Consider the following 18,321-nt stretch of genomic DNA (forward strand, 5'->3'; position numbering starts at 1 on the left):
CACAAGACACTTAATTCAGTATATGCACATAAGGACTGACATACTAGGAAAGTAATAAGCAGGACTGTAAGTAGATACAGAATTAAATTACAGGGTGACCAGACATCCCCGTTTCCCAGAAAAGTTAAGATAAAACAATAAATAAAATAAAAGATATGTGTGTATATAAAAACCACAAACATTTATATGGAAGCTTAAAAAAAAAATCCCACCGCATACATTTTCCTTCTCGACACACACCCCAAGTGAGTTTTTTGCTAGGAATTTTATTTAATTAAATATTAAATATTTTCCGTAGACCGCAGGGGTAAATGAGACATTGCAGATCATCCCATTTGCCGGTTTGGGCTTTTTATAAAAAAAAAAAAAAAAAGGTCACCCTGCTTACATAATTTAGTATATTGAAGAATTATTTATATTTTATATATTTATAATTAAAATTACTAAATATATGAAAACAATTGAATCCATTATCAAAAATCTAATCATTGAAGAAAAGATATCAAACCAAGAAATATCCCCGTGGAGTATCCTTTGGCTGTTGGTTTCTCCAGTCTATCAGAGTGCAGAGGGAAACAAACTCCATTTCGCCCATAATAGTTTCCAAACAGGTCTTCATTTAGCAGGGGAACAGCTGCTATGACAAATCCCAGAATCCAGATGAAGGCCAGAACCAACACTGTCTGCAGCTTCCCTGGCCGCAGATGGCTAAAAGGGAAAACGATGACTAGGAATTTCTCCAGCGTCAAGTAGGTGAGGAGGAGAACAGATACTTCAGAGGAGAGCATGGCAAGAAAGCCAATTGTTCGGCATTCCACACTGTCCATCCAGATAAGAGCGTTCCGGTTATATTCGCCACGAAATTTCACATCGAATATCCCCAGGAAGAAGAGATAGACTCCCATCAGACAGTCAGCAACTAGAAAACATTCAAACAAAAAACAAATGACATGGATATTTAAGCATGATGTCATACAGTGCATAATATTTTCATAAATGAAAAAAACGTGTCTGGTTACTCAACTGTAACCCTGTTCCCTGAAAAAGCAGGAACGAGATGCTGTGTACTCGTACGCATTGGGAAAACATCTTTGTTTGACCGGTTGTGAAACGTGTTTAAACACGGCGAGTCAGAGGTGGCACTCTCGAAATCATCTCGCCTGAAACAAGAGATGCAGCGTCCTCGGCCCGGTCTGAAGAAGCGCCAATGCGTACGAGTATGCAGCATCGAGAGTAGCTTTTGAAAGGGAACTGTAGGCTTCTGCAAATAAACATAACACAAAATCGGTTTCAATAAGTGACAGCCAGTGGAAAATGGGCTTCCCTTGCAGAGATTTGGTTTATTCCTCACCCAAGTTCTTCAGTTTTGTCCTCCTTTCATAATCTGCACTGATTATAAGATTGCTATTCCTGGTTTCATCAGGTCTAGATGCTGACTAATTCATTTGATTTAAAACAATAGTGACTCCTGCTGCATCAATTTGTGCAGTGGATGTTAATATCGACAGCACAAATTCGGTTCCTCATTACCAATATAAAAACAAGACACAGTGTGACCAGAAGTGGCATAAAGTTGCTTGCAGGTTTATTTTAGGAATTTCTTCCCAGAGGAGGTGTGAAATATTTGACAGCTGCTCATTTCCTGGTTGTCCCCCAAGTCAGACAGAAAATTTAAGAATACTCCAGCTGTCTTAAAAGCTTTTGAGAAAAGGGAATGTGTTTTGGGAATAATGTATGAAAGATAGAATACATCATTAATCAGAGCCATGCGATGATACCACCATCTTGTGATAGCAGGCGATCTTTGATTCAGGCAGCATGGCAAAGGTGAGCAGAGGGATGCTATTAAAGTCAGTGGTAAAGGCCAAGCTCCTTTTCCCACCATGACTATAATCTCTAGACACACTGCAATAGCTGAGATTAACAGACCAAGTACAGACATTATGGGACACTGAACTCAACTGAAAATGTGTCACCGGCTAATAACAACCCTCCATGATTTATATATATATATATATATATATACACCTTTTAAAATCAAGTCCATGATTTTTTTTTTTTCACATAGCAAGTGCCAAAACCTTTACGATGAAGTAAAAAAAAAAAAATTTGTAAAAAAAAAAAAAAGGAAAAGGAAAATTTTTAAAAAATCCTATGTAAACAAGTAATTGTTACCTAGGCTATTACTTTATTGCAGTTATGTTATCAAAAAACTTTGCATGTGTGGATGATAGGCAAGATACCACAAAAGACCATTTTTCAAAAATGAATAAACAAACAAATCTCACGAGGGAGCATTCCCTGGGACCCCGCGGCTCACACTTGAATCTCCCAATGTTCAAACTAAAATCAACACCCTTGTTATTTACAGTATTATAGTAATTTGTTATAATTTATAATTTTACCTTTTTTTGAATTCAAGGTAGCTTGCCGTTTAAATTTTAACAAAATATGGTTCTGCCAAAAAAAGCCATCACCAAGTTTCACATCAAATTGTGCATACACAGGAAAATCTTAAAATCACAATTTTCGATCAATTACAAACTGTATCCCTATTGGATGCATGTCGGTAAAACTGCAGTATTGAAAAATAAACCCATCAGGCCTCTATCTGTCTGGACAAAAATACATCTGTCACAGATTTACTGTGTATTAGTAGATTGTTATTGTTCAGTACATCAGGAAGTGATCGAACTGTGGAACAGGCTGTAATTTTACTTTTTAAATAAGTTAAAAAATGCTAGCATATGAAGACAAAACAAACTGTCATTCTCTTAATAGAATTATAGATGCATGCATAAACGTCCGGGAATGAACAATCAAACACGCACAAAAATATACGTACAGACACAAAAGCAAACCAAATCATAATAGGCTTTACTGACAGCTTCCATTATTCAGATAAAATCCTTTATATTGTTACCCTTGTTTGTTCTGCTAATACCCCCCCATTCATGAAGGCCTTAACATTTCTGGATATATTTTCTGTTCAGGAAAATCCTTTTTTGTTGTTGTCATTGTAGAATGTGTAGCCAAACTTTTTTGGAGCAATTTCAATTCGGGCCGTGTGTGTGTGTGTGTGTGTGTGTGTGTGTGTGTGTGTGTGTGTGTGTGTGTGTGTGTGTGTGTGTGTGTGTGTGTGTGTGTTGCAACAAGTAATTATTGGATAATAATGATAATAATAAACAACAACAACTAATAATAACTGGTCTTTGTGCTGTACACTTCATATAATTAAAAAATTAAAACAATAATAAAATATTTGAATGCATTACTTTTTTTTTTTATTAAGAAGTGTTCAGTACAAAGATCAGATTAATCAATAATGAAGTTAGTTGTTTTATTATTATTATAACAAAAAAAATTGGGCACAATGCATTTATTAATTCAATATTTAAAATCGTTTCAGCCCTACTCACAACACAGGACTTTGATGCAGGCTGCATGCAGGTTGTTCTCCGCTCTAATGAAGGAGCGCATTCCGATGACAAAGAGATTCCCAAAGCAGGTGATGAAGGCCATCACCCAGACGGACACCCGCAGAACCAGGCTGGCTAACAGGTCTTCAACTGATGAAATCCCATCGGTGTTAGGTTTACATTTCCGAACATGTGGGGCATAGGAACAGTACTGAAAATCCTTAAAATATCTAGAAAAAAACAGATATGAACAAACAACAGATTACAAACTGAGCATCCTGCTAATGCGGATTATTACACAGACCACACAATGAGAGGTACGTACATGTGGGACAGGTTTCCCATGGGAAGAAACATCTTGGTGGTTATATCAGGAATTTCAATGCCCTCCAGACTTCTGTTAAACACAAATTATGTTGTATTTCATCCGACACCTACTAATAGGGTCTTAAAAGCCATTATTTTTTCCAGCGCAGAGCATGCAATGCTGATACTTACAGAGACTCCAGTTGGACCAGGTGATCGAAGTGACTGGCATGAATATGGAGAGCAGGATTATGGGATATGTTCCTGCAAACATTAAATGGAATATGTCAGCCATAAATAATTATTCTGATTGTTTACTAATCACATTTCAAAACCATTTTTCTTTAAACAGATTTTTTTTCTCTTGCCAGCAACAACAGTGGATAGTTACCAGGAGTCGTCAAGTTCAATAAAGGACATGAAGCACTCATACGCTATATTTAAATTCTTCTGAAGTCATCAGTGTCAACACAACATTTTTGAATGCAGATGTGGGGTACAGACAAGCTTAAAATTCAAGTCTGTAAAAAGCTAGCACATGGCTTCAAAGGCTCTGAATACAGACTACTTTTGTGGTGCTTTTTTCAGCCACCAAATGAAGACTTGTTTGTTCCATGGAAGAATTAGAAGCACAAAGTTTTGGAAGGACATGAGGGTGAGTGAAAATGACAGACTTTTTCCCTATTTGGGTAAAATGTCCCTATAAAAATGTTATTTTGTCCTATTGTATCAATCATGGCGCCATTTATTGCACTGCGTGCACCAACCAATTCAACACTTTTTAAATAAACGATGTGACTGATATTTGCGTAACTCACAGTTTTTGCAGATATTTCAAACTCTTGAAAGTGTTTTTAGGAAGGTCTGAAAGTCTGTTGCAAGACAAATCGCTAAAAAAAAAACAAGGAGAAACAAACAACAATCAGAGGAATGAAATCCATGTACTGTACATACAAAGACATCTCAATTATGATGTAAGTGCAGAACCTTTTACTCTCAAATCAAAAGGTTGTACATCCAGATTATGTTCTGCAGTACTCACAGTTCAACCAAAGATCCAAGAGAATGAAACGTGCTTTCTGGAAGGATCCTGATTTTATTGTCATACAGTGATCTGGGCATATAAAAATGAGAGAACAACATAATGTTACTTTTCAATGAGACTAAACTTCATCATTTTTCACTTGTGTGGAAAGCCTCAAAGAACAGCCAGACGATAATGAAATCCTACTGCTTTCTGCTGCATTTCTAGCTTATTTTTTTCAGCAAGGGCATGCTGACCCTGTTTGCAAAGATACCACCTCTCCCTCAAAATCTCATTTAAGATATGTCTGACACATCCCTACATCTATTACAAAAGAGAGCGTCTTAATAATAAACTAATAGAGCCTTGAGAAAACGTCTGGAATGGGTTTAGTTGTCGCTGTCAGGGACTGCAGTCTGTCCGAATAAGGCAAAATCTTTCTGTCATCGCTCTGTTCCTAGGAGACATTCTGCTTTCATTTGCAGCAGTTTTAGGAGGAAAACAGTACCAGGACTACAAATGAGTCCAAATTCACAGCTCTCTGAGAAACTGGGATTAGATTCCTCTATTTTTATACTCCAAATGTGATCAACCACAAATGAGTCAGCCCATAGATAAACGTCCCGAGGTATTGATTAACTTGTAAGAAAGTGATGGGAGTTAGATTTCTGTTTCCCAAGTAACATCATCAGTTGCATCAAACTATGTTACTTTGCCTAAGGAGAATAGAAAGTCTGTTTAAAAAAAAAAAAAAGTAGAATTATCAAAAACAAATAAATAAATAATTGGCAGATGGAAGCCTCATTAGACAATGTGCAGTTTGCATCTCTGAAATGGAGACCTTTCAACATATTCTTCACAACTCCTGCTCAGTCTGTGGTAGCATTGTGATGATTATTTAAAAAAAATTGCTCTGGTAAACTGCAAAATTATGATATGAGCGAAACCAGCAAAACACACCAGTCTTGAGTCCCACGGAGGAGCTCTGGAAGGATAAAAGGAGGAGTGATGACAGTGGAAAGGAGAGAAGACAAGGCCTGGGACATTTTGTTTCTTTTTATCACTAAAACTTTATGCTGAACTTTGCTGGTTCCTGCCTCATTTCTTCCCTAACTGAACACTGTTACAATTACATTTATGTAAATCAAACAAAATATATCAAATACTTTTTTTTTTACAATGTTAGTTGTTAAGTTGTTAATCTTACAATAAAGGCACTGCATGCTTGTTTGACATGTTTGATGCATTTTCAAAAGTGGTCCCAGACTATTGTACCCCACAGTAGGCTATATGGCATATAATAAATGTCCCACAGTTTTTAAAAACTCACAGTTAAATTAAAAAGATTAACACGTGCTTGACATCATTCTCCACAAAGGCATCGGGCTTTGTTCTTCACTTGTTAGAAACACATGCATGCAGACACTCACATCCTAATGACTAACTAAGAACAAGCATTTCCCTTTAGAGATAATAAACTGGGAATTAAAAAAAACAAGACTGGCATCATAAACTAAAACCAACATCTGTACCACATTCAATTAAACTGACTATTAAATCAAATTTTATTACCATTATAAATTGAGATGCTGGCATCAAAGTAAGCACAGCCATCACGTACACGAGGAAACCAACTACGGCTGAGGGTAAAAGCACGAAAAACACTTACAGCACTGTGAGCTCGGTGCATGTCATCAGAGTGGAATAATTCAGCAACTCGACGTGGTTCTCAGCAAAGTCCCTGCGAGGAAAGACAAGCCAAGGAAAAGAAAAGAACAAAAAACAGCTGTAAATTTGAAAAATACATATAAATCCTAAATTCGAGAACATAATAGGAAAACAACGGCACCGACGACTGCGGAAACCCACTGCTCTGCCTGCAACAACAAAAATAAATTTGATCAAGATCCATAGCTGCATGACAACTACATGAATAATAAGCTTGCCCCATGCTGAAATCGTTCATTCAGTGAGTGCCTTGATCAGAGGACGTGACTGACTTTGATAGCGCCGCTGATAGTCTTTCTCTCAGAACTTCCGGGCTGGACTTGCAGATGGCAAATTGTCATTCAGCGTCGAGAGTATTGCAGTATGAGTGAGCCTGCTCGCATAAGTTACATCAAAAAACACAGTCCCTCTGCTGATGTCCGTTGTCCGTCTCTTTTCACCCTGACTATAATTACCAGAGTGCATTGCTCACAGAAAAGCTGTAAAATGAGTCCAAAGTGCTCATTATGAAGGGAGAGATGCTTGAAAATACACAGACGACACATTTGGCAAAGATACAGGCACTTTGTGTCACACAACTTGAGTTAACAAGGAAAACTTCTCTCAGTCAATGGAGTTGTTGTCAGACCTTTGACTAAACAGCCTAATCTTGCCTATATAAGCACCCACTTAAACAGGAAGAGAGAGTCTGACTGACATGACAAAACAAAAATCTATTTTGCTCGCACTAACCTGAAAAACCGGCAGATGTAGAGATTATTTCATCCTCAAAAGCACTCGTCGTATCACCCGGTACCTCGTAAACATGACTTTGTTTCCAAGTAGACTGATAATAAACGCTATGTTCCCTTACTCCAGGAAGTTACTTAAATTTAGCCAATCAGATTAAAGCTTGCCAGAAAATGCTTTCCAGTTTTGTGTGCGATGCGCATCAGACAGTAAGTCCGTGGCCTGTGGGCCAGTCCGTGGGCGTCCTGTCTGAGAATAATCATGTTTCTATATTGTTGACTATAAAACTTCAGAGCACACATCTTTAAAGGTTTTCCAGTAAGTGAGTGTGGTCTTCTCTGCAAGGTTCAGCTGAGCAAAGCAACTTATTACAGCAGCGGAAGTTATATTGAGAGGTTTAACTTGGACAGCTGTGGAATGCTGATATGATTTATGCCGAGTGAGATTTGCTAAATTCAAACCTACCTTACAGTCTAATTATATAGCAAATACAAAAGAGGATTATGATAGGGTTTCAATTGTCTACAGTTCAGAGACCATTAGGTAAGTGTTACGGACTCTCTGTGTTTGTTAACCTCAGAATGAATTACCTATTCAAATAAAGCAAAGAGCCTGATGACTAAGATGGAAATGTGGGAATAAACACACACACACACACACACATACAGACATATACAGTTGCTTACACAACTGAAAGTAGCAACAACAAAAAAACTTCCCAGAGTACCAAAACCTTACTGAGTTTGATGATATGTTGAGGCCACTTGGATAAAAAATAAATGCTTTCTTCAATCTTTCTCTTCAATCTTTCTCTTCAATCTTTCTCTTCAATCTTTCTCTTCAATCTTTCTCTTCAATCTTTCTCAAGACTCCGTGCAAATGTACACACACAGATATAAATGGACCAGGCAAGAAGGCTTTAACATTATTAAAGTATCATGCAGCAACACTGGTACACTAACAAATATCCTGTTCATTTTACGGTCAAAAACTGACAGCTGTGGTTGCCAGAAATTCACTGTAAAAATGCAGTGACAATGTTTCCAATTTTACAGGATGCCTGTATATTTTACAGCACATTTCATTACGTGTCGTGATATAATATAACTACCAATTTTATGTCAAAGCAAATGTATCTAGGTCTTACATAAATCATAGCAATTGCCAAAATATAATACCACATTATTATTTGGCTGAGGATTAGCCATTCATTAACAAATGAACAATTTTTCAAAATGATAGATGTGGGGTAAACTGTGCCAGATGCTTTAGGGTAAGCTGTGTCAATGGCTGAACTGGCCAAAATTAGTAACTGGGTTCTGAAACCGATATGATTCAGGATTTCTGCCACAAAATGATTAAGGATTTTCCAGAATAACATTATGTAGAATTAACCTACTTCAGCCTGGGAAAATTGCACAGAGGGAGTAATATTTCCATGCAACCTTGATTACTGGAATGTTGAATAATAATATTTGTAAGTCTTTTTATTATCAAGAATTTAACGTTTTTTAAGTTTCACTATTTCATACACACAAAAATCACTATAAAAAAATCTGAATTCGTAATATGTGACCCTGGATCACAAAACCAGTCATAAGTTGCACGGGTATAATCATTAGGATATTAAGTAAAAAATCATGTTCCATGAAGATATTTTATACATTTCCTACCGTAAATATATAAAACATGTATATTTGTGAGTGAATGTAGCACAATCGCGAACATAAATGGACAACTTTAAAGGCGATTTTCTCAATGTTTAGATTTTTTTGCACCCTCATTCCAGATTTTCAATAGTTGCATCTTTGCCAAATATTGTCATATCCTAACAAACCATACATCAATGGAAAGCTTATTTATTCAGCTTTCAGATGTATAAATCTCAATTTAATAAAAAATTGACCCATGTGACTGGTTTTGTGGTCCAGGGTTACATATAATAAAATGTATCCCTGTCTTATTTCAAATAAAATAAATCAATAAAAATAAAATAACAAAACAAAAAAGGTATTATAGTGAACTATAAACTTTTTTGTTTTACCTCATCTCATTTCACCTTGATAGAGGACAGCTACTGGCACAAATTACCCCACTCTCCCATACTAAATTTAGAGAGAAACATCTAAAACACAATCCACTATTGTGTGCATGTTATTAAGAGGGGAAAAATGGGTCAATAAAATGAAGTACTCACAGCCAGCTGAGCAAGGGCATGTGCTGGCAGAGGCTCGAGTTGGGCAGCCACATCAAGGACGTGTTCACCATAGATCTGCGATTAAGAACAAAAATGATAATCAATCACCTAAAATGGCAACCCAGCCTCGATGTGCAGACTCTCACAGCAAGAGCCTTGAAGATCTTTATTGTAGAAGTCAAACAAACCCCCTGCAGAACTTCAAGGTGCGACTTCAGAGGGAAAACAATCAAGGCTTTCTACCAGACTAACTTTGTGCTATTAGACGACAGGTGTTCTCGGTTTCACAAGCATAATTAGCTTTAAATTAGTTTTTGTAAAATGAGTCCTTAATTATTATCAACTAAGAAATTAATTTTAACCTCTGAAAGGAGGTCATGCAAATAGTCAAAAACACCAGAAAATTAGAAATTAACATTAAACATGCATTTTAGCTAATTATGCTAATGTAGAGAACAGTTTCATCTGTACTCATAAATGCAAAATTAATGGAGTGCTTGTTATGCAGTGAGCACTTGTGTAACTCATTTACAAGGTAGTATTTATTTATTAATAAATTGGGCTCAAAAAGTAATTTTCTGTAAATACAGACTCCCGCGAGCTAAGCTTTTGCATGCAATGGTTAAAGTTAAATAGAGCAGGCAGCTGGAAAATGTTCAAGAGATGTACTACTGTTATATCAGCGATTATCCAGAAATCACAGAGTGACGTGAACTGGCTGGAGAAACATTCTGGGCTAGTGTACGGTCTCTTCTGGGATGACTTCAGATATACATCTTCATTCATAAAAGGTAATCTCACAAGGTACTTTTCTTTTGAGTGATGCTTAATATCTGTTTTTGGATTTTCTGTTATTAGTTAGCAGTCCCTGAGAGAATCTTGGTTTTCATTAAGATGGAGGAACATAAATGAAACATTTCTTTAAAATATCTTGCTACAGGACGGCAGTGATTCAATTATGCTGGGCAAGCCAAAACTTCAAATAATGTGAAATTGTCCCATACTGTATGTTGCTTCTCAGTGCTGTAATGGACAAACAAACACACAAAAAATATAATTATGGGGGAAATTGACTAGGAATTAATTGCTGACTCTGACATCACAGTTTATTTGCACACACAAGTTGTTTTAGAGCCTGGCTCACTAAGAGAATTATGCAAATTATGTAATGGCACAAACATGGCAACAAAGTTGTGCAATTTGCATGCTGCAGGTTTTTTTGTTTAGAAATACTGTGCAAAAGTGTCATAAATGTTTCATTTTTACTTTTTGAAGTTCAAATTAAACTCACACCTTAAAGTGTAATTTGCAGATTTTCAAAGATGATTGACAATCAGTATACGGTTTAGATTGGCGGTAAGATTCTGTTCTGATCAGGAACATCCATACAGCCTAGCATGGATAAGAGCAGGGACTGCAGCGAAAATAACAGAACAGAACCAACATAAATGTATTTCGGATATCATTATAGTTTTTAATGACAATAAATTAATGTACCAACATAAATCAAGATAAATTATAGTCTAATTTGAAGCGGAATATCAGAAGGCCAAGTCCTGACTGTGGACGAGAGGAGGAGCTGGGGAACGAGGAGGGTATTAGCTCCTAAACACGATAAAGCTGCTGATAATAATAATAATACTTATGGATGCTGTGATAGGCATCATATTCCTATCGGTAGACATTGATCAGCTGAGAGTCAGCTGATGCTAGCTTGACTGACGTGACCTGCCAGAACCGACGCTACTCTTGATATTTATAGAATTAATTCATTTAATTTGGTACTTGTAAGTGTTAATAAATTGTAAATACGAATAAAAAATAAATAATACATTTTCACATATCCACTTTTCGGTTATCAGTTGTTAATCACACAAAATCTACAGTGAATTGTGATAAAAACAAGATAAAATTATTAATATATTTGTGATTTATGGAGTAGTTCTTTACATTAAAAGCAGAAAAATATGATTCTAAATATGATTGTACCCGTGCCGATGCACACCTTGAGAATAATTAATTAATATGTATTATGTCAATAAAATAAAATCTATGTACAGTAAAAACCTAATTTTGTATTTATCATGATGAAAGATTTTTTGTTTTTAGAAAAATGTTTATAGCACCAATTTGTGTGAATTATGTGGAACAACCCCAGCACAGAAAACAGGTTTTGGCCTACTCTAACTAGGCCACACACACACACCCACACACAAAGTAATCTGAAGTGAACACGGATGATAAGATGATACCAAGAGGAAAATAATAAAATATAAATGAAATCTTTTCGGTGGGGAGAGGGGGAAAAAAAATTATTAAAAAGAAAAAGTATTGTGATGGTAAAACATTTCCTTTTTTAACTCTAGTTAGTTTTGGCACAGAAGTTATCACAAAGCAGGCATGAAAGCCATAGGATATTAATGACAATAGCTTTCGGGTAACCCACAAATTGAAATCCAAAAGGATTAGATTTTTTTGGGTACAGACAGTTCTGTATCACGGTGAAAAGATCTTAAAGTTGTCTCCGCAATGTTTTGTTCCAATAACAAAATTGGCTGTGTTACAGGGTTAGTGATCCCAAGATCCCTTTCTTTGTTTCTTGAATGACGTTGACACATTTCCTTGACATGACATTTCCTTGGGCATACTTGTAGCGAATAAACTCAGGTGTGTCTTTGACACGTCAAATTGTTGTGGGAATTGATTTAGTTCACAGTGTCTGGTAAATTCTAAACAGAGAAGTAGTAAAAGTAAATTATAATATTGCTTCATTTCAACCTCCGACATTCTAGTTTTCAAATTTACTTGACTGTTCAGACACAATTGTATCAGAAACAGGGACAAACTTAATCAAATGTATAAAAGATAATATATTTGAAAAAATATACAAAACTTGACATCTTCCTTGATAAACACCATGAAATATTTTTAAACAGCAAGATACTTACAGAAATGTCAGCGACCTCAAACCGATGAACGCATCACGGGTGATGCTTTTAAGTGGATTGTGATCCAAGACCCTGAGGAAAAAAATAATAATACAAGAACTGAAGTGTCTTTTATGAAATGTTAACCACAGGAATACATTGTTATAATGCCAGATTTTAACTTTTGTGTGTGTGTTTTTTTTTTTTTGCATGATAGAAAAAAATGTCTTGTTGGCACATCTTTTGTCAGTGACTGTGCTTGTTCTAGTCCTGCATAAATGTGCCCAGCCTGCGTCTGTGCCGCTGACTGTGCCAACAAGCCACACAAGTCATGCTCAGCTTCTTTTTGCTAAAACATATTCAGAGCCATATTCTACTAACTCAGAGCTATTATGCCAAGATTAATTAAGTATTTATTTTTAAGGAGACAGTGCCTCGCCGGAAATTTAAATGAGAAAATAAAATCAAAGTGCAAAAAATAAAAACAAATATAGCATAAGTGGTAAATGTATGGTAATATGGTAAGTGTGTAAAGCCAAAAAAACAGAAGTTGTTCAAGAAAATTAGTTATTAATAATTAAACGTAAACTAAAATATAAAGATAAAGCAAATAAATGCGTATAAAAATTATATAAAATAGAAATATAACAATGATAAATGAAAATTTATATTACATTTTGTGATTGATATTTGATGCAAAAGATCAAGACGAAAACATTTTCCCTTATGTAATTCATTAAATATGTTGTGATGCATACTCACAGCCAGTCTAATTTGTGCAGATCTCTGAACACACCCGGGCCTAAATAGGTTATGTGGTTTTGGCTCAGAAACCTGCATTAAAGACAATGTTTAATTAGGGACACAGACTTGAAATTGATAAAAAGCTCCATTCGCTGTCACGGTTAAGCATTGAATTGTCCAAAGGATCGATTTACGGATATAAAAATAATAAATGACCCTATTAGAAATCCAAATGAATATAGCGCTGCAAATCTCGTTTCTGCCTCACACACACTGAGCTTCCTCTGAGATGCTTTCGAATGAACTAAAGGAAGATTGGAACAGTAAAAGATCGTAATTCCTACAAAACTCTTTAAGAAAAATTGATAATGTCATTTATCATCCGGACCCACTAGACTGACTTTCCCTAATGAAATATGCTGTTACATCATCATCATCCCAGGATTAGGCTTGTCCTTATCCTGCGGTTTATGGGAGCGAGGAGATCTCAGAGCTGCTGTGAAAGAAAGACAATTACTATATGATAGTCACAAAGACTTTGTTCAAACCACCTTAAAAATTGTCTGCACCCACCTGGCCCCACATACAAAAAGATCCACAGCCCAAAGAAGCCATTGTGCTCTGCATCATTGAACACATGCTGCAATTTTGTGAAAGGGGCGCACACTGTTCAATATTCAATCTGAGACTGTAATTTCTCATGTCCAGGTTTGAACACCTCTTCCATGACCACACAATCTCTTACTGGCTTTTAATGAAGGAGCAGTTGCTTATAAAAGTTAAAGAATGAAATTGCAGGAGAAAAACCCCCCAGAAATATTATTCATAATCTTTTTAAAAAGTAATCTTAAGCGAAAGGTAAAGAGTACTCACAATTTTTCTAGAGTGAATAGTCCACTGAAGGCATGGCTTGAGACCACCTGAATTGTGTTGTTCTGAAGAAACCTGTTCAAAAAGAAAGTCCGAACAAATAAGTGCTGAAAATGTTTATGGATACTATAATTCAGCTGTGTTCATTTGGACGTCTGACACCATAAATGGCTAGATATTCAGCTGAAGTTTTTAAAGTCTAAAAAGTTGCTTTATGCAAATTTTTACCATAACTTTGCGTTTGCATTACTTGTCATAATATACTTCTCATGCTGTTAACTATTGCCACGTTCGTTTTTGGTTCCCATTTATGTTCATGTTTTTTATTTTTGTAGTTTGCCTTGGCCCTGTTTCATGTTCCTGTCATGTGATCTTACCACATGCTTCCCTTTTCTATGTGTTATGTTCTTATTGGTTCATTGTTTAATTGTTCACAGGTTCACTTGTTTAGTCATTGATATCTGTGCATAAATAGCCCTCATGTTCACATTGTCGTTTGTTTAGTTTTATTACCTGTTACTGCTGTAGGTGAGTTTGTTATGGCCATGTTTATTTCAAGTATCAAGTCAGGTTTTTGTTTGTTTTACAAACCTCATTTACAATGTTACAACAGTGGGTGGACTGAGACTATTCAATTATTTACCTGTCATAACTTTCCTTTCGTCAGGCTCTTGATGATTCAAGTACAGTCATCTTTTTTTTTTTAAGGAAAACAAGGCCATAAAGTACTAGAACATTAAGTGAACGTCACTAATAATAATTGTGTATGCCTAGCCTACATGTAAATGCTGCTTGCTTTAAATCTCACATGTGTCTTTACCCATTTACTTACAGGGATGGACAATAATCTAATACTAAATTTGAGAAGAGAAACACAAACCATCTTTGGCAATCAGCACCATACCCACATGTTATTTGTTTGTTTATTTAATTAATACAGAACTACAGTACATCTGAGGTGATTTTTGGTGATCTTGAAAATAAGATTATTTTTGAAGGCAAACAAGGCTATAAAGAATTAGAACTTTGAGTAATGTTACTCATAATGGTGTACATGTAGGAGACTGAAAGCAAGCAGCTTTTACTTGATCCTTTTCTTACAGGGATGGATCCTCTCATAATAAGGAAGAGAAAGCGACACAAATGAGCTTCTGCATTAATACAGAAGAGCAGTACATCTTAGGTGATCTTGAAAATATTTGAAAACCGATTTTCAAGAGGATACCCCAAGACCCCTACAAGCCCATGATGTTTTGGTCTTCCCAAAGAGCTAATTAATTGGGCAACAGGAGAACGGGATGATCAATCTAGGGAAAAAACAGGCCCACACAGACGAACAGTCTCTGAACAAAAACACAATGAAACTGCCAAAACAGAATAACCATTACTCTGTGAGGTTGGAGGATAAATGATCTCTACCTGGGGCTAGAGTGAGCCAGACATTTTGTGGTTTCTAAGTTTAAAATGTATTTTGTTGGGTCCATGAGCCAGAAACTTTACTGAAAATGCAACGGTACATTTTTAGTCTTTAAAGTTTTTTTTTTTAAGCCAATGTCTGACCATTTACTCTTGAAATACATATGAATATGATGTGAAGTCTCTTTGATCTTGTCATTTTAAATATATTTAATAAAGCAACCATACATTTCAGATAATCAAATATCAGCCTAAACAAAGGAAGGAATGATGGATTTTATTTGATGATTTTTGGTGCTAACATTATAAAAATTATTATTGGACTAACATCATGAGTGGGGCCTTAGGAGGAAAGAACTCCATGGCATTGGATTCAAAGAACAAGAGTACAGTTCGCAACAAAGACATTGGCTGTCAGTAAACTAAATGCATAATCTGGCAATTGATTTCCATTCCAGCTGCTCACAGATTCACTCATTCTCTGCACTGTACTGTAGTAGGCAAAACTCCACAAATAAATCTTAAAATAAAATAAAATAAATGCAGTGAAGGCAAATGTTGCCATGAAATTTTCATGACATCTGGAAAAATTCAACTGAAGTCACGCCAGTCTTGACTGAACTGATTGGTACAGTATCTGGAGAAAACTACTGCCTGCCTTTATTCTAAACAGAATTTATAGTACATTCATATAAACAGGTTTGAATAAAAGCTCCAAGATTTTAAATATAATTTAGTAAATAGCCTCTCTTCCAAATCCTATTATTTAAATTTGGAAGAATGATGATAATGTCATCTGGCACTTTTCGAGGGTGCAGAAGAGCTTGAAAATGAATGTGCAATTCAAGTAATATGAGATCAAGAGCATGCTCTCAATTCAGAAGATTCCTCCAAACTGTGAGGGTCATGTTGACCCAGTGAGAGTTGCAGAGCTCTGAAGCTCTTACCTGCAAACAATATCAGCCATCACCGCGCGCTCCCAAATTCAAAAGGGAATTTAGTGGTGAGAAGCAGTGAAGCATTCACGGACATGAAGAACTGTGCGCATATGAGAAAGAATGAGCTTTCTCTGAGCTCACGATATTAAAACAGAAGTATCTGGAGAAATGTAGGGGTTTCATAGGTTAGTGGAACGTCTTCATAGTCAAAGCGATGTACCACACATGGACAACTGCGTGACCTAATGACTTTGTACATCAATACATCAATGACTTCATACATTTGTTTGATGCCACTTGGTTTGATATTTTATTATTTATATAATACAGTAATATTCATACATATTAAGTGCTGCTAATTAAATTTTTTGAACACTTTTGGAGTATTAATATTATGAGACGCTAAGGGTCAACAGCTTGCGCCAGCGCAAACCCTCTTTTTAACATTAAAAACTGTCAGACATGCATAGAAAAAATTGCGATGGACGGTTATTTTTGTGGCTGACCTTGAATATGAATTTGTAGGAGTTTTCCGTTCAGACGCAAAATGTATGGGTTAAGAGATTTTAAATAAATCATGCAACATGATTTACAAAGGTTTGCGGTTGTAAGTTTACTGGTATTTTTGTGCCATTGTTTAGTGGCCAAAAATCATGTCTTCTTAACCCATGTTGGGCTTGACATGACAGTGATAGTTGCGCTGCTCTTGGTAGATTGCATTGGTCATATTGGAAATGAGCTGCATGGGTCTGTGTTCATTAAATTGCGTATTGCCACTAGATCACCCAAATAACTTTCCACTCCCGAGTCCCATCAGAGCTTTTATGAGATTGTAGTCTCGTGCTAATTTGTCCTGGTTACTAAACCTGGCCCTATCTCTAAAAATCCCTTGAATTTGCACATGCATCATAATATTGATTGGATCACAAAACCCTAATATTATATATATATATATATATATATATATATATATATATATATATAAGATATGACCAATAGGCCAAAACGGCAAAATGCTAAACACAGAGGACCTCTGTCAATTAAAGTGCGTAATATTCCATAGACGGTCCCAACCTCCCTTCACTGTCCTTTTTAGTTTCATGGCCTTCTAAAAACTTAATTATTCTGTGGCTTTAGGAGTACTTTATCCTCATCACCACATGTGAATGGCAGTTTTTTCCATCGTCACACAAAAATATGACATGCAAGTAAAACTGTGCTTTATGACAGGGTTTCAAGTGTGAGTCATACCCGGTGTTGAACCTCTGCTAAATAGTTTAAATAAGTTTATTCAGCTGTTTATTATTTTACGCATAGTATCTTTGGTCGGTCATCTTTCAGATACTTATGAATCATACTTTTCCAATATAAAGTGAAAAAAAAACAGGATTTTCCAAACAAAGTTATGAAGGTCTGCACACGCATTAATGTGCGTTTGGAATGCGTTTCAAGATATGCCAAAACAAAACACCTCATCGACAAAGTACTATCAAACAAAAGATTCTGAATTGATAGACTGTACCAAAAATTAACTGAGTCCTTCGGCCTGGCAGAGATCAAAATTACTTATTTATTTTACCATTTAGTATTTTACTTGGCTGAGACAGTAGGCCTACTCAATTCAAACTTAATTCATTTTCACTCGCTTGACATCTTACAGTAGATCTCACTACAGGACTCGCCTCTGCGGGGCAAAAAATGAAGCCCTATATTCTGTAGATGGCCTCTGCAGGCCCATTCCATTCCAACTGTTAGATAGGGTGGATATAAAGACTGCTCTCAGTTCTAGGCATAGTCTATAGCCAGTGGTGTCTCTTCTCTTTATTTCTGATAGGGCACAATTAATCAGAACCCTAACTGCCCACAAAAACATCATCAACTAATCATTCATATCAAGAAAAAGTAAAGTGAAAACAACCACATTGATGGGTGCATATCTCACACAGTGCATATTTTCTCACAAAGAATAACAAATGCATAATTCTCATGGTGAAGTGTACTACAAGACAAGATAAATCATAAA

General features: G+C 36.0%; 1 protein-coding gene across 2 annotated transcripts in view; it reads right to left on the reverse strand.

Moving 5' to 3' along the window:
* Positions 1-18,321, reverse strand: part of rxfp2a (relaxin family peptide receptor 2a) — a 42,331-nt gene that overhangs the window by 2,417 nt on the left and 21,593 nt on the right. For both annotated transcript variants that reach the window (XM_079600520.1, XM_079600521.1), the window contains 11 exons: positions 13,948-14,019; positions 13,093-13,164; positions 12,352-12,423; positions 9,404-9,478; positions 6,419-6,490; positions 4,768-4,839; positions 4,544-4,615; positions 3,918-3,989; positions 3,745-3,816; positions 3,420-3,649; positions 509-919 (listed from right to left, as the gene is read on the reverse strand). In XM_079600520.1, the coding sequence (XP_079456646.1) occupies positions 509-919; positions 3,420-3,649; positions 3,745-3,816; positions 3,918-3,989; positions 4,544-4,615; positions 4,768-4,839; positions 6,419-6,490; positions 9,404-9,478; positions 12,352-12,423; positions 13,093-13,164; positions 13,948-14,019 (1,292 nt within the window). The remainder of the gene's footprint in view (positions 1-508; positions 920-3,419; positions 3,650-3,744; positions 3,817-3,917; positions 3,990-4,543; positions 4,616-4,767; positions 4,840-6,418; positions 6,491-9,403; positions 9,479-12,351; positions 12,424-13,092; positions 13,165-13,947; positions 14,020-18,321) is intronic.

The sequence above is a fragment of the Phoxinus phoxinus genome, assembly GCF_949152265.1.
Source record: "Phoxinus phoxinus genome assembly, chromosome: 23".
NCBI classification, from domain to species: domain Eukaryota; kingdom Metazoa; phylum Chordata; class Actinopteri; order Cypriniformes; family Leuciscidae; genus Phoxinus; species Phoxinus phoxinus.